This window comes from Microcaecilia unicolor, chromosome 6 (assembly GCF_901765095.1).
Source record: "Microcaecilia unicolor chromosome 6, aMicUni1.1, whole genome shotgun sequence".
Taxonomy (NCBI): domain Eukaryota; kingdom Metazoa; phylum Chordata; class Amphibia; order Gymnophiona; family Siphonopidae; genus Microcaecilia; species Microcaecilia unicolor.
The window spans coordinates 80,173,142-80,201,001 of NC_044036.1; the positions used below are offsets into that span (position 1 = coordinate 80,173,142).

The 27,860-nt window shown below is 42.1% G+C and overlaps 2 protein-coding genes across 2 annotated transcripts in view; both read left to right on the plus strand.

Annotated features, from left to right (window-relative positions):
- The window catches only part of SNX7 (sorting nexin 7), an 89,101-nt gene extending 83,495 nt beyond the window's left edge, over positions 1 to 5,606 (plus strand). Inside the window, exon 9 of the mRNA XM_030206739.1 lies at positions 5,254 to 5,606. Coding sequence (XP_030062599.1) covers positions 5,254 to 5,334 — 81 coding nt within the window. The 3' untranslated portion in view covers positions 5,335 to 5,606. The remainder of the gene's footprint in view (positions 1 to 5,253) is intronic.
- Positions 5,607 to 21,938: 16,332 nt separating this feature from the next.
- Positions 21,939 to 27,860, plus strand: part of LOC115472797 — a 78,424-nt gene continuing 72,502 nt past the window's right edge. The window contains exon 1 of the mRNA XM_030207233.1: positions 21,939 to 22,236. Coding sequence (XP_030063093.1) covers positions 22,181 to 22,236 — 56 coding nt within the window. The 5' untranslated portion in view covers positions 21,939 to 22,180. The remainder of the gene's footprint in view (positions 22,237 to 27,860) is intronic.

Genomic DNA, 27,860 nt, shown 5'->3' on the forward strand with positions numbered 1-27,860 from the left:
CATTGATACAGCAACTAGCTGAATCACTGGCACTTATATTTTTCTACACTACGTCTCCTTGCCTTTTTGGAAGAGTCCTGTTGATCATGCTACTCCTCTGTTGTTGCATTATCCCTCTCGTAGCGAATCCAGTTTCTCCATCTTGGTGGGTGACCCCTGTCTAGATCTAGAGGGGATAGAAACTGACTTGGATTTAGTGGTGGTCACAGAGACATGGTTCACGGAGAGCCATGACTGGGATATAGTTATACCTGTCTATAATCTATTCAGGAAGGACAGGGTTGGAACGAAGGATGGAGGAGTGGCATTATATGTTAAGATAAAGTGACAAAACTGCAGGACATATGGGGTAAGGAAGAAGCGCTGTGGGTTAAACTGGTACGCGGGAAAAGAAAATGTATTTACATTGGTGTAATATATAGGTCACCTCACAGTCAGAAGAAATGGACAGAGACTTAATTGAAGATATCCACAAAATAGCTAGAAAAGGGGAAGTACTACTGATAGGTAATTTTAACATGCCGGACATCAATTGGGGCGTCCCTTCTGTACGGTCGCCTAGAAGCAAAGAGATCTTGGATTCTCTACAGGTAGAATTGTTTCAGCAGTGGGTAACGGCAAATCCCTTGATTGTCAGAGGGGCCTTTTTACTAAAGCCAGGTTACATGTTTGGTGTAGCATTTCACACACACCAAAGCAGAAAACATTAACTGGTAGCACATTCCAATCCCTGCTTTAAATAGTGAACACAGAAATCTCCATTAAGGGGTATGGAATGGATGGGGACTCAGCCTTCAGTTAGCACATGGTAATAGCCTTTGCAGACTGGTTAACAAAAGTGTAGCTAACTGCATCACATATTATCTACCATGTCATTCCCCTGTGATAGCAACAACTTCTCTATGCTAACTGCTTGGCTGTCTTCCCCAAAGCACTCAGAATGTCTCTAACATGCCCCCCAACTTTTGCAGTTAAAGTGCATTAGGTGCAAAACCTTAATGTAATGTAGTAAATGGGGACCTAAGCATATATTTTACATTAAGGTGCATTAACGTGATAATACACATTAGTAAATCTAGCTCTTAAATTGTAAAGCTGTTTTAGGAAGGGAATGTAAATGTAACTCACCTTAACCTTGGGTTTAGAAAGGGCAGGTAATTAAATACAAATTCAAAATTATTCAGGTGTACTGCTATCTACTTTCATGACTTTAAATAATGATCTTAGTGTCGGGGGGGGGGGGGGTTAGCACAGTATGTCAGAAGTTCGAATAGTTGCTTGGATGCAGAGGACTATAATAGCAATATAATAATGATATAAATCTAATTAGAAAGGTTTGAACTTTAATGGCCAGATTTTAATGCAAAGGTAAGACAAAGTGCCATGATGTTTGCAAATCAGTGTACTTGCAAAATTTTACTTTACAAGAAAAGTCATTTTTACTGAACTAATCCATTTGTGGCTACATTCTTCATTGGGTCAATACCAGATAAGCTGAGCTTGCCAAATGCAAGTAAATTACTGGTTGCATTACAATAGTATGCTAGTGTTTGCTTTAAAAGCTGTAAAAAGTAGTAGTAGGACATGGGGGAGGGGGGATATGTTAGCAGAGTAGTGAAAAGACTGGAGGAGGCAAAGCACAGAATTCACAAGCACAGGACTTTGATGTTAGGAGAGTAAAGTGGTGTGGTAGCCCTGTTAGTACACTTTTAAAGGTAATAAATTGAAATAAATCAAAACCTAGAAAAGAAAATAAGATGATACCTTGTTGATTGGACTAACTTAATACATCTTTTGATTAGCTTTCATAGGTAACCCTTCTTCAGATCGGAAATAAGCAAATGTTGAGAAATATCAATATATAAGTACAAACGCATTCCAGTGACAGTCTCACTCGAAGAGGAAGAGATAAGTTAAATGGGAAACAGGGAGAGCTGAGTAGATGATAGAGATGGATGGCTGATACGAGAGTGACAAATCAGTAGAATTTTATGGTTTATAGTGTGATAGAAAGCCCAATAGAAATAGGTATGGTTCAGGACATGTTTATCTGGTTTGACTTCAGTGATACAGTGAATAAGATCATTATGCAAAACTCTGTGGTTGTGCTCAATCTATGAGGGTTTATTTACTTTTAGACACTCTCTGGCTTATTTTCGAAAGAGAAGGGCGCCCATCTTTCGACACAAATCAGGAGATGGGCTTCCTTCTCCCAGGGTCGCCCAAATCAGAATGATCAAAAGCCGATTTTGGGCGTCCCCAACTGCTTTCTGTCACGGGGACGACCAAAGTTCCTGGGGGCGTGTCGGAAGCTTAGCGAAGGCGGGACTGGGGCGTGCTTAACACATGGGCGTCCTCGGCCGATAATGGAGAAAAGAAGGGCGTCCCTGACGAGCACTTGGCTGACTTGGTCTATTTTTTCTTGCGACCAAGCCTCAAAAAGGTGCCCAAACTGACCAGATGGCCACCGGAGGGAATCGGGGATGACCTCCCCTTACTCCCTCAGTGGTCACTAACCCCTCTCCCACCCTAAAAAAACAACTTTTAAAATATTTTTTACCAGCCTCTATGCCAGCCTCAAATGTCATACCCAGCTCCCTGACAGCAGTATGCAGGTCCCTGGAACAGTTTTAGTGGGTGCAGTGCACTTAAGGCAGGCGGACCCAGGCCCATCCCCCCTACCTGTTACACTTGTGGTGGTAAATGTGAGCCCTTCAAAACCTACTAGAAACCCACTGTACCCACGTGTAGGTGCCCCCCTTCACCCCTTAGGGCTATGGTACTACTACTGCTACTACTACTTGACATTTCTAAAGCGCTACTAGGGTTACGCAGCGCTGTACAATTTAACATAGAAGGACATGGTAGTGGTGTACAGTTGTGGGGAGTGGGTTTTTGGGGGTTGGGGGGCTCAGCACCCAAGGTAAGGGAGCTATGCACCTGGGAGCAATTTCTGAAGTCCACTGCAGTGCCCCCTAGGGTGCCCGGTTGGTGTCCTGGCATGTGAGGGGGACCAGTGCAGTACGAATGCCGACTTCTCCCACAACCAAAGGGCTTGCATTTGGTTGTTTCTGAGATGGGCGTCCTCGGTTTCTGTTATCGCCAAAAACCGGGGACGACCATCTCTAAGGTCGACCTAAATGTTGAGATTTGGGTGTCCCCGACCATATTATCGAAACGAAAGATGGACGCCCATCTTGTTTCGATAATACAGGTTTCCCTGCCCCTTCGCCGGGACGTCCTCAGGAAAACTTGTGCGCCCCGTTCGATTATGCCCCTCTCTGTATTGTAGTAATAAAAAGCTGTAATGATACCACCAAACTTCCTTGGTTTGTATGAGGTGTGGTCATTATTTTAAAAAGAAGACCGTTCTGGAGGTCCAGAGGAAAAAAATATTGCATGCATTAAAAAGGTTAAAAGAAGATCAAACGATAGCCAACATGTTTTAAAAGTGAGGTGGAAGAGGCTTTCCTGGTTTTCATGAAGTAAGGTCATTATTGTAAAAAGAACATTTTGGAAGCCCAGATAAATATATTTTACATTCTGAAAAAGGTCAGAAGAAGGTCAAATGATCTAGAAGTTTCTGCCTTTAGTTTTATTGCGTAGGTTATTTAAAGTATAATGTATGAACAATACATAAGAACTGTTCCGAAGACAAGACTTAAATTTGTTATACTAGAAGATAGTTATTTATAGGGATCATTATATCTCTGAGCATGGTTTGATATGAAGGAGATAAACTGAAATATGAAAAAACACTCAGTAACTTTTAAATTATGTATTATTTTTTCTATGCCTGCTTTTCTGAAGTAAGGCTGTTTATAGCTATTCTGCATGCTGTTTTAGATTCTTTAATTTGTAATTTTTCAGTTTGTATTTTTTGTTTCTTATCTTTCCATTACTTTTTATTCTTTAATTTTTTAGGGTTGATTAAAATTTGTTATTAATCACGCAATTTAAAGGTATGTTATTTAATTATTTTTCCCCACTGCAGTTTCTTGTGACTCTGAGCACCGGAGGGTTAAGTAGCTTGTCCAGGGTCACAAGGAACTGCAGTGGGGAAAAAATAATTAAATAACATACCTTTAATCGTGCAGTTAATCATGATTATAATTGTAATTGAAACGCAACCCTAATTTCTTCATATCTAGCCTGAGAAAAACGGTGGTGTTAGGTAGCATATGGACTGTCCCAAAACACTTATTAGAAACATAGAAACATGACTGCATGTAAGAGCCAAAGGGCCCATCCAGTCTTCCCATCCACGGTAATCACTATCTCCTCCTTTCCCTAAGAGATCCCACGTGTCTGTCTCATGCTTTCTTAAATTCAGACACAGTCCTCATCTCCACCAGGAGGCGAATCCACGCATCCACTACCCTTTCTGTGAAAGTGTTTCCTTAGATTACCCCTGAGCCTGTAACCTCTTAACTTGTTGATTATAAGTAATGATAGGCTGAGCTGACCCTGCTAATATACACTACTACATTATTATGTACTAACACTGTTTGTACGTGTTATTTTACTGCAGGTTTCATTTTGTGTAGTGGGTTGTCTGGGGCTGGACATGCTATGATATAGGCATGTGCATTCATTAGGGCACATTTGTTAGCATGCTTGCCTTTAAAAATGTTATCCTGGGATTCTATATATCATGCCAAGATTTTCGCATGGAAATTAAAACATATTTCGTAACAGTGCATATAACTTAATTAGTTCACAAGCTAATCAGTGCTGATAATTGCCAATTATCGTTGTAAGATGACTTTTGTGTTTCAAAAAAGGTTTTGTCTCATAGTAGCAGAGTGAAGGGTCTTAAGATGAAGCAGTGGCTGTGGTTGATTCAGCCCTATGTGGAAGGGAGGAGGGAAGAAGATGGCTGTAATAGCACAGTATGGTCCAGGGAGGGAAAAAGTGATGATGAGACCAAGGATGAAAGATGTGAGGACACAGGCAGGTAGGAAGGAGGTTCTACTTCCCTGAGCAAATGAGGATAGAAAGCAACAGGATAAGATGAGAGGAGAAAAAAATGGACCATAATCATCCTTTTTACTGTTATAGTTTCATCTTTAATTTAAGGCTGCTTTATTTTCAAGCTAAGGCAACAATAGGGCACAATTCCTACTGTACTTTGTTTTTATCTCACTGTGAATGGAATGGGAAGCAACTAATTAACAGTTTGGAATGTTGCTGTGTCTGCCAACCTATTCACTACTGCCTTGCTAATGCTTAACGTTATTTCCTCTTATTTAGTGCCTTGCTACCTGGGAGGCCTTTCTTTCTTCTCAAGCAAATAATCCTCAGTTGGAAGAAGATCCAGAAGATAAACTTTGAATATGTAAATGAAATTCTGAGTGATCTCATTCCATTTGCAATGACCAAATTGGTGCTTTGTGGGTGCAAGCTAAGCTGTGGTACAGTTCATTGTATAAAAAGAAAGATAACTGGAAAGCTAAACATATAAAAACTCAGGTAGATCCCACATTTTGGATCATGGTTTAAAAATGTATGCTTGCATGTGAAAAAGATGATTGAAATTATGAAAATGCTTCCTCCCAAGAATTATAATTGTATCATAAAAAATAAAATACAGTTGTTTGATAAGACTTGAAGTATTTGTATATTATTTTGATTAGTACTGAAGTGGGGGGTTGCCATATTTGATCCATTATAAATGGAAAAGAGGAGAGTGGTGATTTCTATTTTTTAGGATTGTGTGCAGAAGTTCCGTTTTTGTTTTTTTTACCTTAAAAGAGAACTTTGTGTTAAATGCTCATTTAAATCAACAGCATTTGTTTCATTGGATTATTATTGTACAGCAAGATACTACATAATAATAATTCTTAAGGGGTCCTTTTACAAAGGCATGCTGAAAAATGGCTTATGGTAGTGTAGGCGCGGGTTTTGGGCTCGCACCGATCCATATTTTAGCGCACCTGTAAAAACACTCCTTTTTTTATTTTAGTTTTTGCCGAAAATCGACATGTGGCAAAATGAAAATTCACGCGCCATTTTGGGTCTGAGACCTTACCACCAGCCATTGACCTAGCGGCAAAGACTCGCGTGGTAACCAGGCGGTAATGACCTACGCATGCCAAATGCCACTTGGCGCACATCCAAAAATAAAAAATATATTTCAGACGTGCGTATTGGACGTGCGCCTAAAATGAAATTACCACAAGAGCCATGTGGTAGTCGGGCGGTAACTCCATTCTGACGCACATTGGGCGTGTGTAGACGCTTACACGACTTAATAAAAGGGCCCCTTAATTAATTGAAATGACCTAGGGTTTGCTCCTGGTTTCATGCAGCACCTAAAGAACCTGTAGGGCTCAGTCAACTGTAGTCAGAGCCACAGCTTGCTTTCTCCCTCCCCCAATAGGTCGCAACAGCCACTGCTCCACCCTCCACCCCCTCCCCCCCAGGTCACACCAACCACTGCTCCCCCCCCCCCCCAACAGGTTGCCGCCGCTCACCCCCCCCCCCCCCCCCCGTCCTACATCAGCTCAACGCCGCTACCCCCCCCCCCCCTCTCTGTCCGAAACAAAACAAAAAAAAATCCTGCAAAAATGGTTTTAAAAAGGAAGTGGGCACCGCAGGCAGCCATCAGCTGTCAGCTGTGCATCCGCTCCTCCTCTCACCTCTCATATCACTACGCAGTGAGCTCCTCCGGGGTTCTTCTCCAGGGGCAGTGACGTCAAAAGTGAGAAGAGGAGTGGCAACTTGGGGGGGGTGAGGGGCAGCGACTTTGGGGAGGCATGGCAGAGGCCGATTACTGCGCCACCAACATTGCAATGGGACGTCATCTGTCCTGAGGCCAGAGGGGAGGGGATCCAGAGTCCTGACAGAGGAGAAGGAGGAGGGAGAGGGGTCCTGAGACTAGAGGGGAAAAGGGGGGATCCTGAGATGAGGGGGAGAGGGGGACCAGAAGGGAGAGAGGGGGACCAGAAGGGGGGGAGGGGTCCTGCGACCACACAGAGGGGGGGGGGGTATCTCTGGCGCACACACAATGTCTCTCATACACTGTCCACCACACACTCTGTCTCACACTGTGTCACATTCACACACTTGCACACACTCTCATTCTCACACACACACACACTCGCACCCACACTGACTCTCTCTCTGTCACACACACACATTCACTCTCTCTCTCTCTCTCTCTCTCTCTCTCTCTCTCTCTCTCTCACACAATCACTCTCACACACACTCTCTCAAACATACACACACCGAGGAAAACCTTGCTAGCGCCCGTTTCATTTGTGTCAGAAACGGGCCTTTTTTTACTAGTATTGTATAACATGTGCACATCTCTGACCCACCTATACCCTTTCCAGGTCCACATTGCGTGTTATAGATTGGGCAGTTTCATACATTCCTTCTAATTAGCGCCAAGTAACCAGTTATAACAATAATTGTTTGACCAATTAGCAGCTAATTAATAAATTGTTAGGTGGTAATATTCGCATACTAAGCGTGAAATTGTGTGAAGATAAGAATAGCCATACTGTGTCAGACCAATGGTTCATCTAGCCCAGTATCCTGCTTCCAACAAATGTGAATAGAATTAAAGGGGGGGGGGGGGGGTGCATCCTCCTTTACACCAGAAATTAAGCAGGTGTAAGTGATCACACCTACATTCGAGGTGCATTTCCTGCCGCATATGCTAGTATTTTCTAAAGACAAGTAGGCACCTATTTGTCTTTATAAAATAGCACCTCTGTAGGTATCTACCCATAGTGCCATGTTGTAAAAATACCCTCGGTATATCTGGCAGCTAGCCTGGGTCCTGTGGGCCCTAGTGGCAACTTAACCTAAAACTGGAAATTCATGTAATTGAAGAAATAATATTTCTCAGCACTCAGCTGCTCATTAATTTTCCGTTAATTCAACCATCTGCTGTTTGTGTGTGTTTTAAGAGGCTGTTCAACATCAAGCAGGAATGTACATGGAAACTAGATAAAACAATTTATCAGGAACAAGGCTTGGTAAGGTCCATGCAGTAGATGACAGTTTGTGTTTCATGGATAGAAAAGGATAGGTAATGGGGATATTCATTGTACTTTTATGTGGTGTTTATTTGGGATAGGGGTTGAGGGGTAAGGATGAGTTTTAGTATGTTTTGTATATATAGGAGTCTGTTTTCGACTGATGGAAGGTGGGGGGATGTGATTGGATGAAAGGGTTTTCAAATTCTACCCTGCTTCTATAGTTTTTATAAACTGATAGTATATAAATCTTTTATTATGATGATTATTAGTAGCAGCAGCAGTAGTAATAGTAACAATAATAATAATGACATAGTGCAGTGGTTCCCAAATCTGTCTTGGGGGCTCTCCAGCCAGTCAGGTTTTCAGGATATCCACAATGAATATTCATGAGAGAGATTTGCATGCATTGCCTCCAGGACATGCAAATTCCTCTCATGAATATTCATTGTGGATATCCTGAAAAACTACCTGGCTGGGGAGCCTCCAGTACAAGTTTAGGAGCTGCTGGCATACTACAAATCTGGGAGAATGGAAGGTACTTTGCAAGGCAGTTATGCCCACATGCATTTTGATGAATTAAAACATGGACAGAGAATATAGCATGGCTGCCATGTACCATCCTAATTCACCAGCACATACTGCCTGAAGCCAAAGCATGCAGTTGGGATATACAGAGAAAAAATAGCATAGGCTAATTACCTCCTTCACAACTATTATACTGTTCATACTTGCTGGCATTTTTCATCTCTTATGTTTTCCAACTGTGCAGATGTAGAGAGTGCATGGAATGTGCTGAGAAGCATCAGTGAATGAAAGGTGGTCTCATAACAAGCAGTAAGGTTTGTCATCAGGGCTAGATCATAAAAGCATAAGCAAACTGGGCATATGCCTGGGACTCAAATGTTTCGAGAAGGCCCTACCCTATTTCATTTACTTCCCTCGCAGAATGCCCTCCTGCTGGCAAAAGCAGTCCGCAAGGAAAGCATCTTCCCAGCTACAGTCTCTTCTTCCTGCTGATGTCTTTTGTGACGTGAAAAGCACGCAGGCCAGTGGGAAAGAGGAGGAGGAGAGCTGATCATGGCGGGATGGGGAGGAACTGCTTCTTGGAACAGCAAATAAGCAAGATGCTGGGCCACGTCGGCAGTAACCCGTCTTCTCTGTCCATCCACTCTGTGAAGTCTGGTTAGAAGGTGGAGTCAGCGGGCAGCACTTTTTATCTGATCCTGACTCTGCCAATAAAAATCAGCTGACAGTAAACACTGAGACGCCCATTATATTCCTATGGGCGTCTCAGCATTTACTGCCAGCTGATTTTTACTGTGAACTAAAAACGCTAGCGCAGTACAGCGGTATCTCATCTTCCACCTTCTCATCTCTGCTGCTGCCATCCTTCCTCTTCCCAGCCTCTGCAAAGGTATTTAGCACTGGCACAGGACATTTCAATAGAGGTGCTCAAGAACTGCCATATCATCTTGCTCCCCCACCTTCCTGGGCAGGAAATGATATTAATTGGAACCTTCACCTGCAGAAAAATCCAAAATTAGAAAACAATACAAAATAACACGCCCAACAAAGGTTTTCTAAAAACATCATACTATAGAGGGGATTAATGCCACAACCACTCCACAACAAAGTTTTCTGAGATAAAAACTAATGTTTAGTGTATTTAAGTGAAAAGTGACAGCTCTCAGTATTGTGACTGTGGCACCCTTCCCTGACTATCAACCAGTCCCATGGAATCATTTAAATGAACAATGAGCCCATAATAAAGCTCCCATTTACAATGTCCACATACATCCTTGAGCATACCACAAAGGAATATTCAATAACACTAGGTAAAAATGTAATATAAACTTTAAAAAAAATGTTCTTTCTAATAGTAATGAAAATACCAATGTCCAATGAAAATAAAGGTTAAGCAAACTTGCCTGCAAAGACATCAAAAGGTCCATGATTCAAACTTGAAATAGCAGTGCTTGCCTCATTCACAGTCACTTATCATAGTAACATAGTAGATGACGGCAGAAAAAGACCTGCACGGTCCATCCAGTCTGCCCAACAAGATAACTCATATGTGCTAATTTTGTGTATACCCTACTATGATTTGTACCTGTGTTCTTCAGGGCACAGACCATATAAGTCTGCCCAGCACTATCCCCGCCTCCCAACCACTGGCTCTGGCACAGACCGTATAAGTCTGTTCTTGTAATAACCCCAAGGCTCAACAGAGCTCTGTTTCAGAATCTCCTTCACCAGGAACCCAGGATACACCAACAGGACCAGCAGGAAAATCTTATATTTGCAATCCCTGCCATGGCTTTTGTGTCAATGTTTTTTTTTTCCTTTAGAAAGTATAATGAAGTTTATGACCTGGTTCATTCAGGTAGTGTTTATTCATTGTATTGACATCCCTCAATTTTTGGCCAATTATATTAATATGTTCTCGATAAAAATATAATTTGGTCAAGATAATTAAAATAGATTTGTAAATTATGGATTGGAGTCCTTGGAAGAAAGCTGCCTGGACATTGTAAGTGGCAACTGTGCCAAGAAAAATCAACCTGCAGCTGTAAAAAGAATAGTGTATTTGCAGTGTTGTGTGATCTGCTTAAGCCCTGTGCCAGCTACCTCATGTTTTGGATTCCTAGTGATGAAGTACTTGAGATAGTCAACAAACACACTGTAGGTGTGATATCTGTATGGGATTAATATAATACATTTTGCCTACTTCTCAAAAATGGGCCCCTTGACCTAATGATTTTCACAAATATATCTAATTAATCCAGTAAATTGTGTCACCTGCAGCTTGTTTGTTGGCATTCATTTCTACAATTTTGGCATTCTAGCTTGCCTTTCTCATGGCAGCTTACAGCATAATTAGAATTCACACACAAGATGTCCCTTCCTTAAACAGCTTAACGTCACAGTAGGGTACCTGAAGCAATGGGAGATAGTAACTTACCTGGCATCATATGGAGTATTTGTGTAGGAAGTAGGCTCTGAACCCTGGTTCTCGGCTCATTGTTATAACCAGGATGTCATACCCTCCCTCACAGCCACTGAACTGGTGTTAGAAAACTGTTAGAAAACTGTTCATATAGTTTAGGAAACCGATGGAGGAGGGGAATGGCGGCGACGACCCCAAAAGGGGGCGGGGCACAGGACGGAGGATGTCGGGAGGCGGAGCTGAGGTGAGAGAGTAGTGAGGAAGGGAGGGGGCAGGGGCTGCTTGAATTTTGCTTTTTTGGGGTGGGGGAGCGGCGGAAAGTGGGGAGCAGCGGGGGGGGGGGCAAGGCCGTCCGTACAGGACGCTCCTGATGAGCGCCCTTGCCCCCTCCCGATCCTTTTTTTATTTTTATTTATTTATGTGTTTTCTGACGTCCTTTGGACCAATCACAGCGCTTTTAGCTCTGCTAATGCGCTGGGATTGGCTCAAAGTTTGTTTATTTTTTCACTTAATGATTTTTCCTGGCACAGAGCTGTCCTAACGAGTGGTCCAGACCTCTCGTTAGATTTCCTGCCTTTTTCCTGCGTAAAGGCAATCGGAAAAGGTTAGTGCATGTCGTTTCAATGGGGTTTTCACACTAATTGCTCATCTCCATTCCGTTTTCGTTAGCTGCTGGCTTCCTCGGTAAAAGCCCTTTGATGCATGCAACGGATCAAATTTTCCTCGTTGGAGAGTCATTAAAGGCTCATTTAGCTTTAGTGCATCTGCCTCTGTGATCCCTCAGTGCCCTAAATTACATATGTAACCAATTTTCTAACATACAAAGACATCAAACTGGAACCTGGTGCGTTGCTGTTCTTCCACTAACTCTAAATCTTTTTTGGTGACAGATGAGGTAAGGTGTGGGCAAAAGTGAAAGCAGAACTGCCCCCTGGGACTGATGAAGAAAATCATGCGGTAGAGCAATGTGCCCATGGCTGAACATGCAGCATCTACCATATAATTATTGAAAAAATATACTGCTGCCATACAAATTTCTGCCACATAACTAAATCTCATCGCAAAATGTCCCCCTTCCTATCAGTGCATGAGTGGTGGTTGGCTCACGTACTGACAGGAAGGGGGACATTATTTTAAATATGCGGCTAGGTCAGCATTCCCCCTGTCTCCAATTTCTTTCTGTTTTAGCCAGTTCTCCCTTATATCCAGCAGCGTCCCCTTCCTTTCCCTGATCTGTACCCCCCACCCCCCAAAAAAATCTCTTTGTGTCTAGCAGCCTCCCAGTCCCAGCCACAATGCATAACTTTAAGACACAAGAGTGATGCCCACTCACTCCAACCTTGGCATTGCCGTCTTAGAAAATGGCTCCTCACCCTTTAGAATTCATACTGGGATTCACTGAGTGGGGTTAGTCTACCAAATAACGGCATTTTTTTTTCGTTATTTGGTAGTCTAAGCAGAGATTACCAATAAGGGAAAAATTCTCTTATATGGCAGACAGACCCTGCTTCGTATGGCCCAATATCCACTGGTTGGAGGCAGGTGCTACTATTTTCCAAGATAGTGATTGAGGAAACAGCAAGTGGGCATCATTTCTGCCTCTTCAAGGTATCCTCTGTGAGCAGACTATAGGGTATTAAAGGATGCAATTAGACACCAGCAATTTTAATTGGGTGGTCAGGAGGAGGAAGGGGTGCCACTTGACACATGGGATTTTATTTGTTTCATGGGCAGGGGGTTTGGGAAAGTGAAGGGTGTTGCTAGGTACCAGGGACAAGGCTAGTGCACAAAGCTATCGGGGGAGGGGGGGCATTGGAGTTGGATCATGTCATCCCCTCAACTAACCCTTCTATGCTGCCTCAGACCTGACAGTATATTTCTCATGTTAACTCTGCCAGGTAGAGAGTGCACAGCTGATAAACTTTTCTGCCTTGTGGAGTAGCTGCTAACCTCTTTACCATACATTTTAATATGCTGATGTCTACCGTGCAAATTAACTTCATCACAGAAAACCTTTTTGCGTTATATGGCCAGTAACAAAAAAAAAAAAAAAGACCTTTTTGTTAACCACCTGCTTCTGCCCATGGTAGCTTTCTGCATCAGCCCCCCTCCCCCCCAGTCCACTAGCCTGAAAGAAAGGTAAATTATCCAAACTAAGGCCCAGATACACAAAACCTAATGAGCCAGCAATGTGTTTTTTACACTGTTTCTAGCCAGTTTAGCAAGCAAGGAGTACAATGAGACATGCACAAAAGGGTTATCTGAGCTCTTTTCTTGTCATGTTAGCAGCTAATGAATATTGTATGCAAAGCTATTATAATGAGCTAATTACTATACAAATATGCATGTAAAATGATGCACAGCCATTTTCCAAGCAATGCACAGAAGCAGCCCTTACCTTTACCATAGTACACTTAGTAGTGGCACAGTGAAGGGCTATGGGGTGTGTGGAGCATGTGTTTATTGTAGGTATGTGTTGCAGGTCTCCCAAATTGAGATACCTCACTCAGCAGAACAGGTTTTCACTTTGCGGTCGTGCACTGATTGCAATACTGTGCAGTGTGTCTATGGTATCTGCTGCCAGTGTGGGTTGTGGTACATAGGGCAAACTATACAAAAAGTGAAGAATAGAATAGCACGACATCTGAGTAATCTTCGCTTACAGAAACAGGAAGCGCCTTTGGTATCGCATTGGGTGACTGAAGGGAATACAGTTCAGGATGGGGGAGTTAGAATATATTGCACTAAATGAAAAATTAGATATAATAGGCATCTCTGAGACCTGGTGGAAGGAGGATAACCAGTGGGACACTGTCATACCGGGGTACAAATTATATCGTAGTGATAGGGTGAATCGGATTGGTGGAGGGGTAGCATTGTATATTAACGAGAGCCTTGAATCAAATAGATTGAAAATTCTGCAGGAAACAAAACACTCCTTGGAATCACTGTGGATTGAAATTCCATGTGCAAAGGGGAAAAGGATAGTGATAGGAGTGTACTACCGTCCGCCTGGCCAGGACGAACAGACGGATGCGGAAATGTTAAAGGAAATCAGGGACGCAAACAAACTGGGCAACACAATAATAATGGGGGATTTCAATTACCCGCATATAGACTGGGTTAATGTAACATCTGTACAAGCAAAGGAAATAAGATTTCTTGATGAAATCAAGGACAGCTTCATGGAACAGCTAGTTCAGGAGCCGACAAGAGAAGGAAAAATACTAGACTTAGTCCTTAGTGGTGCTCATGATCTAGTGCAGGGGGTAACGATACGAGGGCCGCTTGATAACAGTGATCATAATATGATCGGTTTTGATATTGGCATTGAAGGAAGTGAAACTAGGAAATCAAGTACGCTAGCGTTTAACTATAGAAAAGGTGATTACGACAAAATGAGAAAAATGGTGAAAAAAAGACTGAAAGGAGCAGCTCGCAGAGTAAAAAACTTGCATCAGGCGTGGATGCTGTTTAAAAACACCATCCTGGAGGTTCAGGACAAATATATTCCACGTATTAGAAAAAAGGGAAAAAAGACTAAACGTCAGCCGGCGTGGCTAAACAGTAAGATAAAGGAAATCATTAGAGCCAAAAAAACAATCCTTCAGAAAGTGGAGAAGAGAACCAACTGAAAGTAACAGGATAGATCATAAGGAATGTCAAGCCAAATGCAAAGCGGAGATAAGGAGGGCAAAAAAGGACTTTGAGAAGAAATTAGCGTTGGAAGCAAAAATACATAGTAAAATTTTTTTTAGATACATTAAAAGCAGGAAACTGGCCAAAGAGTCGGTTGGGCCGCTGGACGAAAATGGTGTTAAAGGGGCGATCAAGGAGGACAAAGCCGTAGCGGAGAAATTAAATGAATTCTTTGCTTCGGTCTTCACCGAGGAGGATTTGGGGGGGACACCGGTGCCGGAAAGAATATTTGAAGCGGGGGAGTCGGAGAAACTAAACAAATTCTCTGTAACCTTGGAGGATGTAATGGGTCAGTTCAGCAAGCTGAAGAGTAGTAAATCACCGGGACCTGATGGTATTCATCCCAGAGTATTAATAGAACTAAAAAATGAACTTGCGGAGCTACTGTTAGAAATATGCAATCTGTCCCTAAAATCGAGTGTAATACCGGAAGACTGGAGGGTAGCCAATGTTACTCCGATTTTTAAGAAGGGTTCCAGAGGAGATCCGGGAAATTATAGACCGGTGAGTCTGACATCGGTGCCAGGCAAGATGGTGGAGGCTATTATTAAGAATAAAATTGCAGAGCATATACAAAAACATGGACTGATGAGACAAAGTCAGCACGGATTTAGTGAAGGGAAGTCTTGCCTCACCAATCTAATGCATTTTTTTGAGGGGGTAAGCAAACATGTGGACAATGGGGAGCCGGTTGATATTGTATATCTGGATTTTCAGAAGGCGTTTGACAAAGTGCCGCACGAAAGACTCCTGAAGAAATTGCAGAGTCATGGAATCGGAGGTAGGGTATTATTATGGATTAAGAACTGGTTGAAAGATAGGAAGCAGAGAGTAGGATTGCGTGGCCAGTATTCTCAGTGGAGGAGGGTAGTTAGTGGGGTGCCGCAGGGGTCTGTGCTGGGTCCGTTGCTTTTTAATGTATTTATAAATGACCTAGAGATGGGAATAACTAGTGAGGTAATTAAATTCGCCGATGACACAAAATTATTCAGGGTCGTCAAGTCGCAGGAGGAATGTGAACGATTACAGGAGGACCTTGCGAGACTGGGAGAATGGGCGTGCAAGTGGCAGATGAAGTTCAATGTTGACAAGTGCAAAGTGATGCATGTGGGTAAGAGGAACCCGAATTATAGCTACGTCTTGCAAGGTTCCACGTTAGGAGTTACGGATCAAGAAAGGGATCTGGGTGTCGTCGTCGATGATACGCTGAAACCTTCTGCTCAGTGTGCTGCTGCGGCTAGGAAAGCGAATAGAATGTTGGGTGTTATTAGGAAGGGTATGGAGTCCAGGTGTGCGGATGTTATAATGCCGTTGTATCGCTCCATGGTGCGACCGCACCTGGAGTATTGTGTTCAGTACTGGTCTCCGTATCTCAAAAAAGATATAGTAGAATTGGAAAAGGTACAGCGAAGGGCGACGAAAATGATAGTGGGGATGGGACGACTTTCCTATGAAGAGAGGCTGAGAAGGCTAGGGCTTTTCAGCTTGGAGAAGAGACGGCTGAGGGGAGATATGATAGAAGTGTATAAAATAATGAGTGGAATGGATCGGGTGGATGTGAAGCGACTGTTCACGCTATCCAAAAATACTAGGACTAGAGGGCATGAGTTGAAGCTACAGTGTGGTAAATTTAAAACGAATCGGAGAAAATTTTTCTTCACCCAACGTGTAATTAGACTCTGGAATTCATTGCCGGAGAACGTGGTATGGGCGGTTAGCTTGACGGAGTTTAAAAAGGGGTTAGATAGATTCCTAAAGGACAAGTCCATAGACCGCTATTAAATGGACTTGGAAAAATTCCGCATTTTTAGGTATAACTTGTCTGGAATGTTTTTACGTTTGGGGAGCGTGGCAGGTGCCCTTGACCTGGATTGGCCACTGTCGGTGACAGGATGCTGGGCTAGATGGACCTTTGGTCTTTCCCAGTATGGCACTACTTATGTACTTATGTACTTATAACAGTACCAGAGAGGGGAATATCCCTTTTCTACTTTTACGTAAAGAACAGCGAATGATAGTCACATGGAATACTATTGCTCCTCATGGTTTGAATAGAGAGGTTGAATGTGTGAGGGAGTGGGGTTTTAAGTATTTAAACCGCTGAGAATTCAGGCATTCTATACGCATGCGCTGGTAGTTTTAGCCCTGGGGCATAGCTGCAGGATGTGCCATGAGTTCCTCTCTACCCAATATCCATGAATGTGATTGAATCATCAATTGTAAGTTATGTGAAGATTTTGTATAATTTTAAGTGGGGAGAGGTAAAACAGGTATATGAGAATTATGATGGTTAATATGTTCTAGGAGTCCAACTCCTGATGACACTAAGGAAGAGAAACACAGACTGTGTAGGGTGCGGGAAGATTACAAGATAGAGAGTTTTTGACCTGAGAAGATTTGTTGATTGGTTCCAGACATTTCAATTTAAAGCCTTCTTTGTTGAGGAGAAGCTCACTATGACCCAGCTGTTAAATTTGGTGATTTGGGACATTACATTTCAGCAAAAGCTCCGTTGAACAGACATATGTGGACCACCAGTGGTGGAAGGAGTGAAACAACTTTGTGGAACGAATGTAAGGCAGCCTTTATGAAAGGACTAAAGCTGGAGTACAGGGCAATTAGCGTGGTTGTGGATGAGGACATGCTGTTAGAGCTGCATTGTATTAAGGAGGTATTTCTATTGTATTAGGTAGGAAGCATTGAAATGTTTGGATATTTGAGAGTTTTTATAGCTGATTTACCTATTGTATTTGATTTTAGAAGTTTGATGTATAATAAAGTGTAATTTAATGATAGTTGTTGCATGATTTATATATGTGATACAATTTACAACTGTAAGTGTTTTGTTACCCAGTGTTGTAATTTGTGGAATATTTAATGGGACGTCTGGAGCTGTCGGTACTGCCTAGAATGACAGCTGAAACAGTGAAGGCAGAGCAGACCAGAAGATCAGGACAGAGCAGCTCTTTTTTTTTCACTTCCTCAACCTGCCAGGAGCTGAAAATAGATGTCCACCTCCCGCTCTTCCCAAACCACAACAAGACAAAGTGGAGCTGTGAAGCTGTTGTTTCTAGTATCCACATTATATGTGCCTCCCCAGTATCCAAACCCTGCACTTCTCTCGTATCCATCCACACACTGCTGCTTCCCGTATTCCAAAAAAAAAAAACCTGGCGCTTGTCCAGATCCTATACCAGCTTTCATACACTTAGCTTCTTTGCGTGCATGAAAGCCATATACAAGCGCCTCGGCACTCCCCCAGATCCTGCATTGGCTTTTATACACGCAGCTTCCTTGTGTATATGAAAGCCATATAAAAGCGCACTCTGAAGTCCAGAGCTGCCGCTTCTGCTCACAGAGCTGGATAAATCAAGTAGTTTCAGCTGAGATAAGGAAAAGAAACAGGCTGGCTGAAAACTCCACAGCACTGAGATGGTATTTCAGCACTTCCTTTTGCTGTAGTCTGTGTTCATGGAACTGCAGTTACTACCTTGAATACAATTAAATGAATCCTGGGGCAAGTTTGGTTTTGGCAGGTCCTCATTGTTGGATGAGCCCTTTCGTAGGAGGCTTGAGCATGCGCAGAGCAGCCACGCTTAGCGATTGGCTGTCCTGGGTACGCTCAGCTGACCAATTGGCTCCCCCCCCCCCCCAATCTCATGCAAAAGAGCTGTTTGCAAAAGCAGCGAGCAGCTCATTTCCATGTGATTTGCTTTGGGAATCCCTCTGTATTTCCAAATTGATAAATTATACCGAGGTGGAAATACAAAGTGATTCTTTACAGGGATCTTAGGACAAGATGCACTAAAGACTTGATAAAGCCCTTTCCTTACCGATTCCCTTAGCGAATCGGTAAGGAACGGGCATGCATCAAGGAATAGGAATGCAAATGAGCTGCTCGTTGTAGCTCACTTGCATTCTCTATTCTGTCGTTAAACAGTCGGATAGTCGGACGGTCGAACATGAGCAGAGCAGTGAAGCGTTACGCTGGCTGCTCTGCGCATGCCAAATACACCTCCCTGTGCCGCCCGAAGATGCCACGCTGCTCACCCACTCCGATGCGGCTTGATCCAGGACAGTGCAGTTGAGGACGCCCATCCAAAAAAAAAACATCCATTTTGGCCCCCTAATAATAAAAATGGCCTTTTTGGCAGTGCTTCACTCAGCTGAGAGACCTGGAAGTCTCTGAGCCAATCACAGCGCATTCAGCCGAGCTAAACGCGCTGTGATTGGCTCAGAGACTTCCTGGTCTCTCAGCTGAGTGAAGCACTGCCAAAAAAGATGTTTTTATTATTATGAGCAGTGCAGCATCTTTGGGGGGGGGGGGGGGGGGGGGGAATGATGGCCTAAATTGACATTTTGTTTAAAGTGGAGCGCTATTTTTTTTTCTGTTACTTTTGTTGCAGTTTTTCAATCCTGCGCAGCCCCAACAAGAGCTACAGATCTCTCTTTAGATTTTCCAGCATTAAGGCAATCGGAAAAGGTTAGTGCATCTCATTACAATAGGGTTTCTACACAATTTGCTCATCTGCATTCCGTTTTCATTAGCTGCTACCGTCCTCCGAAAAAAGTCTTTAGTGCATGCCAGGGTTTACTACTTGCTCGTAAATTGCTCATTAAGTTTAGTGCATCTGGCCCTTAATCTTAATCTATCCTCACTTCAGGGTCTCAAACAATGTGCATCTAAGTGTGAAAAAACAAACTGCTTTGAGGTTCTTTAAGCACCACTTGAACAAAGGAATTGTCTAATGTGTATACCTCTCAGACTGTGAAAGATGCTAAATGATTTAAGAAATTTAAAAAAGCTGATTGTCTTCAGTATTTTTCTTCAAAATGTGAGAGCATGTCAATCAGCACCTTTTCAAATTCAGGGCCAAAATACAAGGAGGGGAATGAGTTCAGCTACCAGTCATTATCACCAGGCACTTAACTGAACTGCTGAAAACAAAGCTCACACATTTTCTCAAGTTACATTCAGGTACTGTAGGTATTTTCCTGTCACTGGAGGGCTTAGTCTAAGGACCGATGCTCAAGATCTAATGCCAATGCTAAAAGGATGTTTGCACGGGTTTGCACGCATGTTATTGTGCACCAAATTTTCTAATGGTTTCAGCTTGGTTGCTGAAACCATTAGTGTAGACTTCATTGGAATGAATAATGATGTGGTCATTACCTATCCTGAAGCCATTCTAAAAAAAAGGGAAAAAAAAACCTTCCCACACATGTTTAGTGTAGGAAACTTTACACCAGATCCAGGGCAGCATTAGAAGGGTTGGTTGAGAGGAGAAATGTTTAGCCAGCACCCCCTCTGTCCCTCTAACCAGACCACCCTGCAGCACCAGCCCTCCAAATATGGTCCCCCTGCCTGACCTGACCCATTTTGAGCATCATCCCCCCCTTTCCCTCATAGAAAAAAATATAGATGCCCTAGTGGCTCCTCCAGCTCCCTCCCTCCAATCAAAAAAAATGCCCTGGTGATCCAGTGGGGTGCCACCTCCCTCCCTCTCTCCAATCTAAAAATACCCAGATAGTTTTCAAGTTCCCCCAGCTAGGTCAGGGCAGACCTGGCTTGGCTTTCCAGTCACAGTATAGTGGTGTAGTGGAAGCTGAGCACACCCACCCCCAGACCCCCATACCTTGTTGGAGCAGGAATGATGCCCACTTGCTCCTGCTTTTCTGGGTGCCATCTTGAAATTGACAACACCCCACCCTGCACATCCCCTCCCTTCGTCTGCCTTGCCTTATCATGCCCTGGTGGTCTAGTGGCCTCTTCGGGGCAGGAAAGGAGCTCACTCTTTCCTGCCCAGTTATGTCGCTGCACACTTGCTGCCACACTGCTTCAAAATGGCTGCCAACATTTCAAGCGGTGACCTTGCAAGACTTCTAGCAAACAGGCAGGCTGGATAAACCTGTGTGGATGTCCTACAGTGTCCTCAAAAAGAGGACATATCGGGGTAAAACTGGACATATGGTAGCCCTATGTTGTTTGGCCCTATGGAAGGGATTGTTACCTCCTAAAAACTAGTCATTAGTTGGGCTCTGGTGATATTCAAGTAGGATGGCATAAAATTCAGTCCTGTCTTAGACCAGTTAGGCATGTGAGTACTGGCAATGAATATCAACTGACACAACACAATTTCTTGGTTCACTGAAGACCTGGGTATTCAATGCTGGTGTCTGAACATGGCATTAAGTAGTTGGGTTTAATTCAGCTCGCAGTGGTCACCACTTAAAAAAAAACACTGACCACTTTCAGCTAAATATTGACCTGTCAGTGCCGTGCTGGTTCTGCACAGTTCAGTTAAGGTCTACAAAACCTGAGTGAGGTACAGTGAATGGACATGACTCAATCATTTGCTGTTTCAAAACATACAAAGATGAAGGGACAATCCATGAAGTCACATGGTAATACTTTTAAAACAAATAGGAGAAAATATTTTTTTCGCTTATCCTCTGGGTTTAAAAAAAGGTTTGGATACGTTCCTGGAAGAAAAGTCTATAAACTGCTATTAAGGTAGATATGGGGAAAACCACTACTTATCCATAGAGTTAGTACATGAAATCTTGCTATTCTTTGGGATTCTGCCAGGTACTTGTGATCTGGATTGGCCACTGTTGGAAGCAGAATACTGGGTTAGATGGACCATTGGTCTGACCCAGTATGGCTATTCTTATGTTCTTAAAAAGCTGCAAGTTTCATTGAAACCTATCAGCACTCTCAGCAGTTTCCTATGATGAACTGTATTGAGGGTACCCCAGTTAACGTCCCATGAAAACTTTCCAATATTTCACCAGTTTGTACTGTGTATTTGGATTGAAGTTTACAGTCAATTCTTTCTCTTAAAACTTTTTTTTTGTAAATTATGTTTGCCACATTAAATATTTACTTTTATTTCACATATTACAGATATTAAAGTAAGAAATGGAACATGCTTAAGCACAGTGAAGCCCTGTAAACAAGTGGTAGCCATTGTAACTGTGGAAGGAACCTAATAGATAATAACTGATATAACATGCTTTAGTTTGGGAAATATGAAACAGTAGAAAAAAAAGGTCAGCTATTACTTTGTTCCATTAAACTGCAAACAGTAGTCCTAGTTACTATAATCAACAATACAGTTTGGGGTTGGACTATGTCCAAGGAAGGCAGTGTAACAAATATAATAACTGTAATGAAAGGAAGCCCCGCCTCACCATCTACACACTTCTGAACACCAAGAGAATATACAGACCATAAACCCGGGTCAGCAATTCAGGCAGGATTACATTACAGCATAGGTGCTGCACAAACTCGTAAAAAGTTTATTTACAGTGGTGGGGTATAAAAAAATAATGTGTTCCCCTTAAGGTGCAGGTTTAACCTGAACACAATATATTTTCTCCCCCTGCACGAGGAGGTATTAATGCTGCATTTCAGGCAACCTTTGCTTGCAGACACTGTGGTGCAAAGCTGGGGTGTGACCTGTGTGAAAACTAGAAGTAGCAGCTTTATTGAAGGTCCTTTTCCTGCGTGAGGAAGAAAGAGAAGTGCTAGCCGCTGTACATGAAAGAAGACATGAACAAAAGTCATAGAGGAATTTCCAGAACTCCATTAAATAGGTACAGTATGTGAACCATGCTACATTACTGCCATGATTAAAAAGGATTCTACACTACCAGAAGAAATTCTACTGCCTCATTTTCTTATCACTGTAACACACAAACTTATTGTCCTTTTCCTTTTCCTGGACCAGTGTAACATATTCTGTTACTCACTCCTATTTTCTGATAAATGTCATCTTTGGCCGTTTGACCCTAAGGAGGAGATTGTTACCTTCTTAAAACTAGTCCAGAAATGTATTAGGTTATATCCTTATTTTTATATATTTTTTTGTTTTTTAACCTTTGTTTCCATGTTTCAAATGAAAGCACAGAAACTTTTCTGATGCAAACTGTTGTAACAGATTGTTATATCTAGGCGTCATGCCATCATTTGGCTTGTGTGTCCTTGAAATTTGGCAATTTATGGCTGCCATTTTGACTGTGTTTGGATTCAAATTTTTATTTTTATTCCTGTATGTGTAAGATATAGATGTAGTTGTACATATACTGGGCCATATGGGGGAAGGGGATCTTACCACATGAAGAAATTTACTGTAGAAACAACTGACTATAAATCTAGTGAGAAATTTGTTTAACTTAAATTCATTTTAGATTTTAGAACTTTTTATTAAAATAGATCACTGAGGAACAAATGCATAATCTTGAAACATGGGGGCGTGAGTGCATTCAGATGCTTGACACCCTGTAGTTATGTGTTTAAAAATGTGCAAGAGACATCTACTGCAGTAACTGTGAAAAAGACGAATATTTTGATTTGAATTTATGTGCTCAAACAGGTATTACTTGGGCTGTTTGTACAGGTTGCATACATTTTATTTAGAGAAGGATTTCAAAGTGATGCTTGTGTTCTATTTTAGCAATATTATTATTAGATATACCATAAGAAAAATCAGAGACTGATTCTTTGATGAAGCATTTATAGCACAATAAAATACTGTGTGCAAATAAGGGCATTCAGATTTGAGGATAACATCTGGTCAAAGGCAACTAATCCCCAAGTTAGATAGTAAGAAAAATTCAAAGAAAGCAGATTCTGCCAGATGCAGGAGCAAGTTATTTACAATAGGTTTCTATCTATAATACAGAAAGATTTAAGCAAGCAAAATACCAAATAATATGTTTTTTAATGATAATAGGAACCACATATCGCCGGAGGGAGACTAAGGCACTAAAATTATAACTTATTTTTGAATGTCGACAAGGCAATGATTCACAAACCAAGAGAGTTCAGAATACTGAAGAACCAGAAGCTGGATAACAAAACTGGTGGTCACTGTTATTTTAAAACCTCTTCAATGTCCTTGCATAGTGCAGCAGCTGAGAGAGGCAGCTGCACCTGCTGTATATTGTTAGTGAATGTTGCTTGGTTATAGGGTCCTTGGCGTCAGAGCAAACTCCGGTGCCCACTTCCTTATTGTAGACTGTCACAAATTATTTTCAAAGTCTTGCAATATGACTTGATTTTACCTGTAACCTCGACAGGGGCCAGTAATTAAAGAGCCCGGAGCCATAGAATAAGAACATAAGAATAGCTATACTGGGTCAGACCAATGGTCCATCTTGCCCAGTATCCTGCTTCCAACAGTGACCAATCCAAGTCACAAGTACCTGTCAGAAAGCAAATTAGTAGCACCATTCCAGGCTACCAATCCCAGGGCAAGCAGTGGCTTCTCTCATGTCCATCTTAATAAGACTATGGACTTTTCCTCCAGGAACTTGTCCAAACATTTTTTTAAACCCAGATACATTAACCACCATTACCGCATCCTCCAGCAATAAGTTCCAGAGCTTAACTGTTATTTGAGTGAAAAATTTTTTCCTCCTATTTGTTTTAAAAGTATTTCCATGCAATTTTATTGAGTGTCCCCTGCTCCTTGTACTTTTTGAATGAGTGAAAAATCGATTCACCTCCACCCACTTCATAATACTCAGGATTTAAGATGGCCCAACATTCTCTGCATTATGAATGTGAAATCTTCTTTGCCATGTTTTGGCGTTATCTTTTATCTTTTTTTTAATCTTTTTGCTCTAACTGGTTTCCTTTTCCTTTAGGCTTCCAGCTCAGTCAAAACTTACTGAAGTTACAGTATCATGAAATTTACTTTATAACTATTTGATGTTTTTCTCTATATTTAATTCATCCCTTTGGCATTTGGTACATATGTTCTAGAATCTGTTCAGTAGGTCTCACTATCATGTGACAACTGAGAATCTTTCCCCCTCCAAGGCTTATAAATATGTGGGTAAGTATTCAAACTGATGTATTTGTTTAGCAGCCATCATGTATAAGGCCACTGTCTAGATTTTCAACTTCACTATTCATTACAGGTGGTGAAAATATTTGGGATTTAATTACTGTCTTTCCAAATCCAAGTTGATTTACAAATAGGGACAGATGTTACTTCCCTTTCCAAGTGAATTTATAATTTGAGTTTTTTCTGAAGTGATGAAGGATGAAGTGATTTGCCCAAGGTCACAAGGAGAATCAGTGGCAGAAGCAGGATTTCAATCCCAGGTTCCTTGCTTCTCAGCCTGTTTCTCTAACCACTAGGCCAGTGCTTCTTAACTCAGTCACTAGGGCACACCAGTCAGGTTTTCAGGATATTCACAATGAATATGTATGAGAGAGATTTGAATGCACTGCCTCCTTGGTATGCAAATCTATTTTATGCACTGCACTAGGCCACTGATTTTGAACTCGGTCCTCAAGGCACATCCAGCCAGTCACGATTTCAAGATGTCCACAATGAAAAAGGTGTGCGCAAAAATTAAAAAAAAAAAAAAAAGTAGTACATTAGATCTGTGTATCAAGGCAATCTCATGCACATTCATTGTGTATATCCTGAAAACCAACTGACTGAGTGAGCCTGGAGGACTGAGTTGAGAACTACTGCACTAGCTGGAGGGGTGACTGCATTATATGCCTATTTAATTTTTAAACTTCTGTAGCTGGCATTTAAAAAAAATCATTTGCCACTGCTGCAGAAAAATAACCTAATGGTCTCTGTTACATTATTATTGTTATTATTTATTATTTGTTGCACTTGAATCCCACATTTTCCCACCTATTTGCAGGCTCAATGTGGCTTACTTAATGCCGTAGTGACAGTCGCCACTTCCAGATCTGAAAAATACAAAGTGGTATAGCATGTACAAGATAGGATATCTTACAAAGTGGTGATGCATTAATGTTCATGGATGATAGCATAAATTATAGGGTAATTAAATAGTCAAGTATAGAAAGTTCATTTCCGGTATGCGACATGAAGTGGTGGTGCATCACGCGTTGTGCGTGTCCAAATAAGTGAGGTAGTCCGGTGTAAGGAGTTCAGCTTTGTTTAGTTTTAATAGTATTTTGTAGTCTGGTATTTAGGATGAGTCATTGTGGTATGCCTTTTTGAACAGGTTGGTTTTCAGTAGTTTTCGGAATATTGTTACGTTGTGCATTGTTTTTATGACATTAGGCAGTGCATTCCAAAGTTGCGCACTTAAGTAGGAGAAGCTGGATGCATAGATTGATTTATATTTGAGTCCTTTGCAACTGGGGTAATAGAGGTTCAGGTATGTGCATGCTGAACTTTTTGTATTCCTGGTTGGTAGATCTATGAGGTCTTGAGGCGACACCTCACCTTTCCTCATATTAATTACATGTAGAGGATTGAGTTGATGATCATTTTTATAAATCTTCTCCACTTTTTGTGTTTAAGATCTATGAGGTCTGACATGTAGATTGGGGCTTCACCGTGAACGATTTTGTGGATCAAGGTGCAAACTTTGAACGTGATATGTTCTTTTAATGGGATCCAATGTAGTTTTTCTCTTAGGGGTTTGGCGCTTTCGTATTTTGATTTTCCAAATATGAGTCTGGCTGCTGTGTTTTGGGCAGTTTGAAGTTTCTTTGCATCCGGCGAAGATGGAATTACAGTAATCTACCATTGATTGTACTAGGCTGCGGAATATTTCCCTTGGGAAGAAAGGTTTTACTCTTTTGAGTTTCCACATTGAGTGGAACATTTTCTAGTAACATCCAGTACTAGGGCTTTTTTGCACCACCCTGCAACTTATAAATTGGCGCTCTCTTCCCTCATTGATATTAATGGTAGGTTACACCCCTTCCTCTAAAACTACTTTACTTAACACTCAGTTTATTCACACAATTCTACTATTTAATTAATAAACAGAGGTTCAGAAAAGGTTAAAACCAAATAGCTTTTTGTGCTTTCATGTTTACCAAATTAGCAATTAATTCATTGATATCTAACTAAGCATATATGTAGGGCAGTGGTTCTCAACCACTGTTACCACATCCTCTGGCAAAGAGTTTCAGAGCTTAACTATTTGTTGAGTGAAAAAATATGTCCTCCTATTTGTTTTAAAAGTATTTCCATGTAACTTCAAGTGTCCCCTAGTCTTTGTACTTTTGGAACGAGTAAAAAATGTATTTACTTCTACTTGTTCTACACCACTCAGGATTTTCTAGACCTCAATCAAATCTTCCCTCATCCGTCTCTTTTCCAAGCTGAGCCAGAATCTCCTCTCCCTCCCCCTCACCTTTATTGCCTGAATCTTCCTGTCCCATCTATCTTTCATCTTGCCCCCACCCTTGGTCTAGCATTTCTCTTCTTTCCCTCTCACATTGTACAGCATTTCTCCCTCTCTCTTTTTTGTCATCCCCTCTTCCAATGGCCTGTCTCACCCTCCCTTCTATCCCCAAGTTCAACATCACTCTATTTCTCTGCTCTCCCTTCCTCCCCATTGTTCAGAATCTCTCTCTCCCTTCCCTTTGCCCTGGGTCCAACATCTCTCCCTTCCATCCTTTGTCCAGTATATCTTTTTTCTTCTCTGCACTGGGTTCAGCCTTGCTCCCCCTATATCCTTCCCTCCTGTTGTCCATTATCTCTCTCATTCTCCTCTATACTCCTGGGTATGGATTCCCCCCCCCCCCCCCCCCCCGCTTCTCTCAACCTTCCCCTGCTATTGATCTGGCATTTCTCCTTCTGTCTGAACCCCTCCCCCAGTCTATTATAAACATGTCTTACCTTCAAGTCTAAAGGTTGCTGGCAATGGCAGCAATTTGCATATGCTGTCTTCAGCTGGTCCCAGAGTCTTCTCTCTGCTGTGTCCCACCCTTAATGAAGCAAGAAGTTACTGTATGTCATAAGGGGTGGGATGCAGCAAAAGGAAGGATCTGGAGCCAGCCACAAGCAATATATGTGAATTGCTTCCTCTAACATCTAAAGACATGTTGAAAGGTAGCCTGGAAGGGGTGGGAGGTTCAGAGAGAGGGGAGATGCTGGACTTAGTGGTAGAAGGAAGGTAGAGAGAGAGAAAGATGCCAGATTTGTGGAGAAGGGGAAGGAGACACTGGGCTCTTTAATACTTTGGGCCCTAGTCCTTATGTTCCTACCCTTCCAGTTGCTGCCATTTGCTACTACTATACTTCCCATCGACAGGTAACGGGGCCAGCAGGGCCTTCGGAAGCTGCAAGCACATGGGCTGGAAGGCTCTCCTGTGCATATTGAGCTTTAATTTCTGCTGCAGTCGCTGAGCTTGGAGGCAGAACCACGGATATGGCAGTGGAAGATGGTGGCAACCGCAAGGGCAGAAGCAGAAGGGGAGAT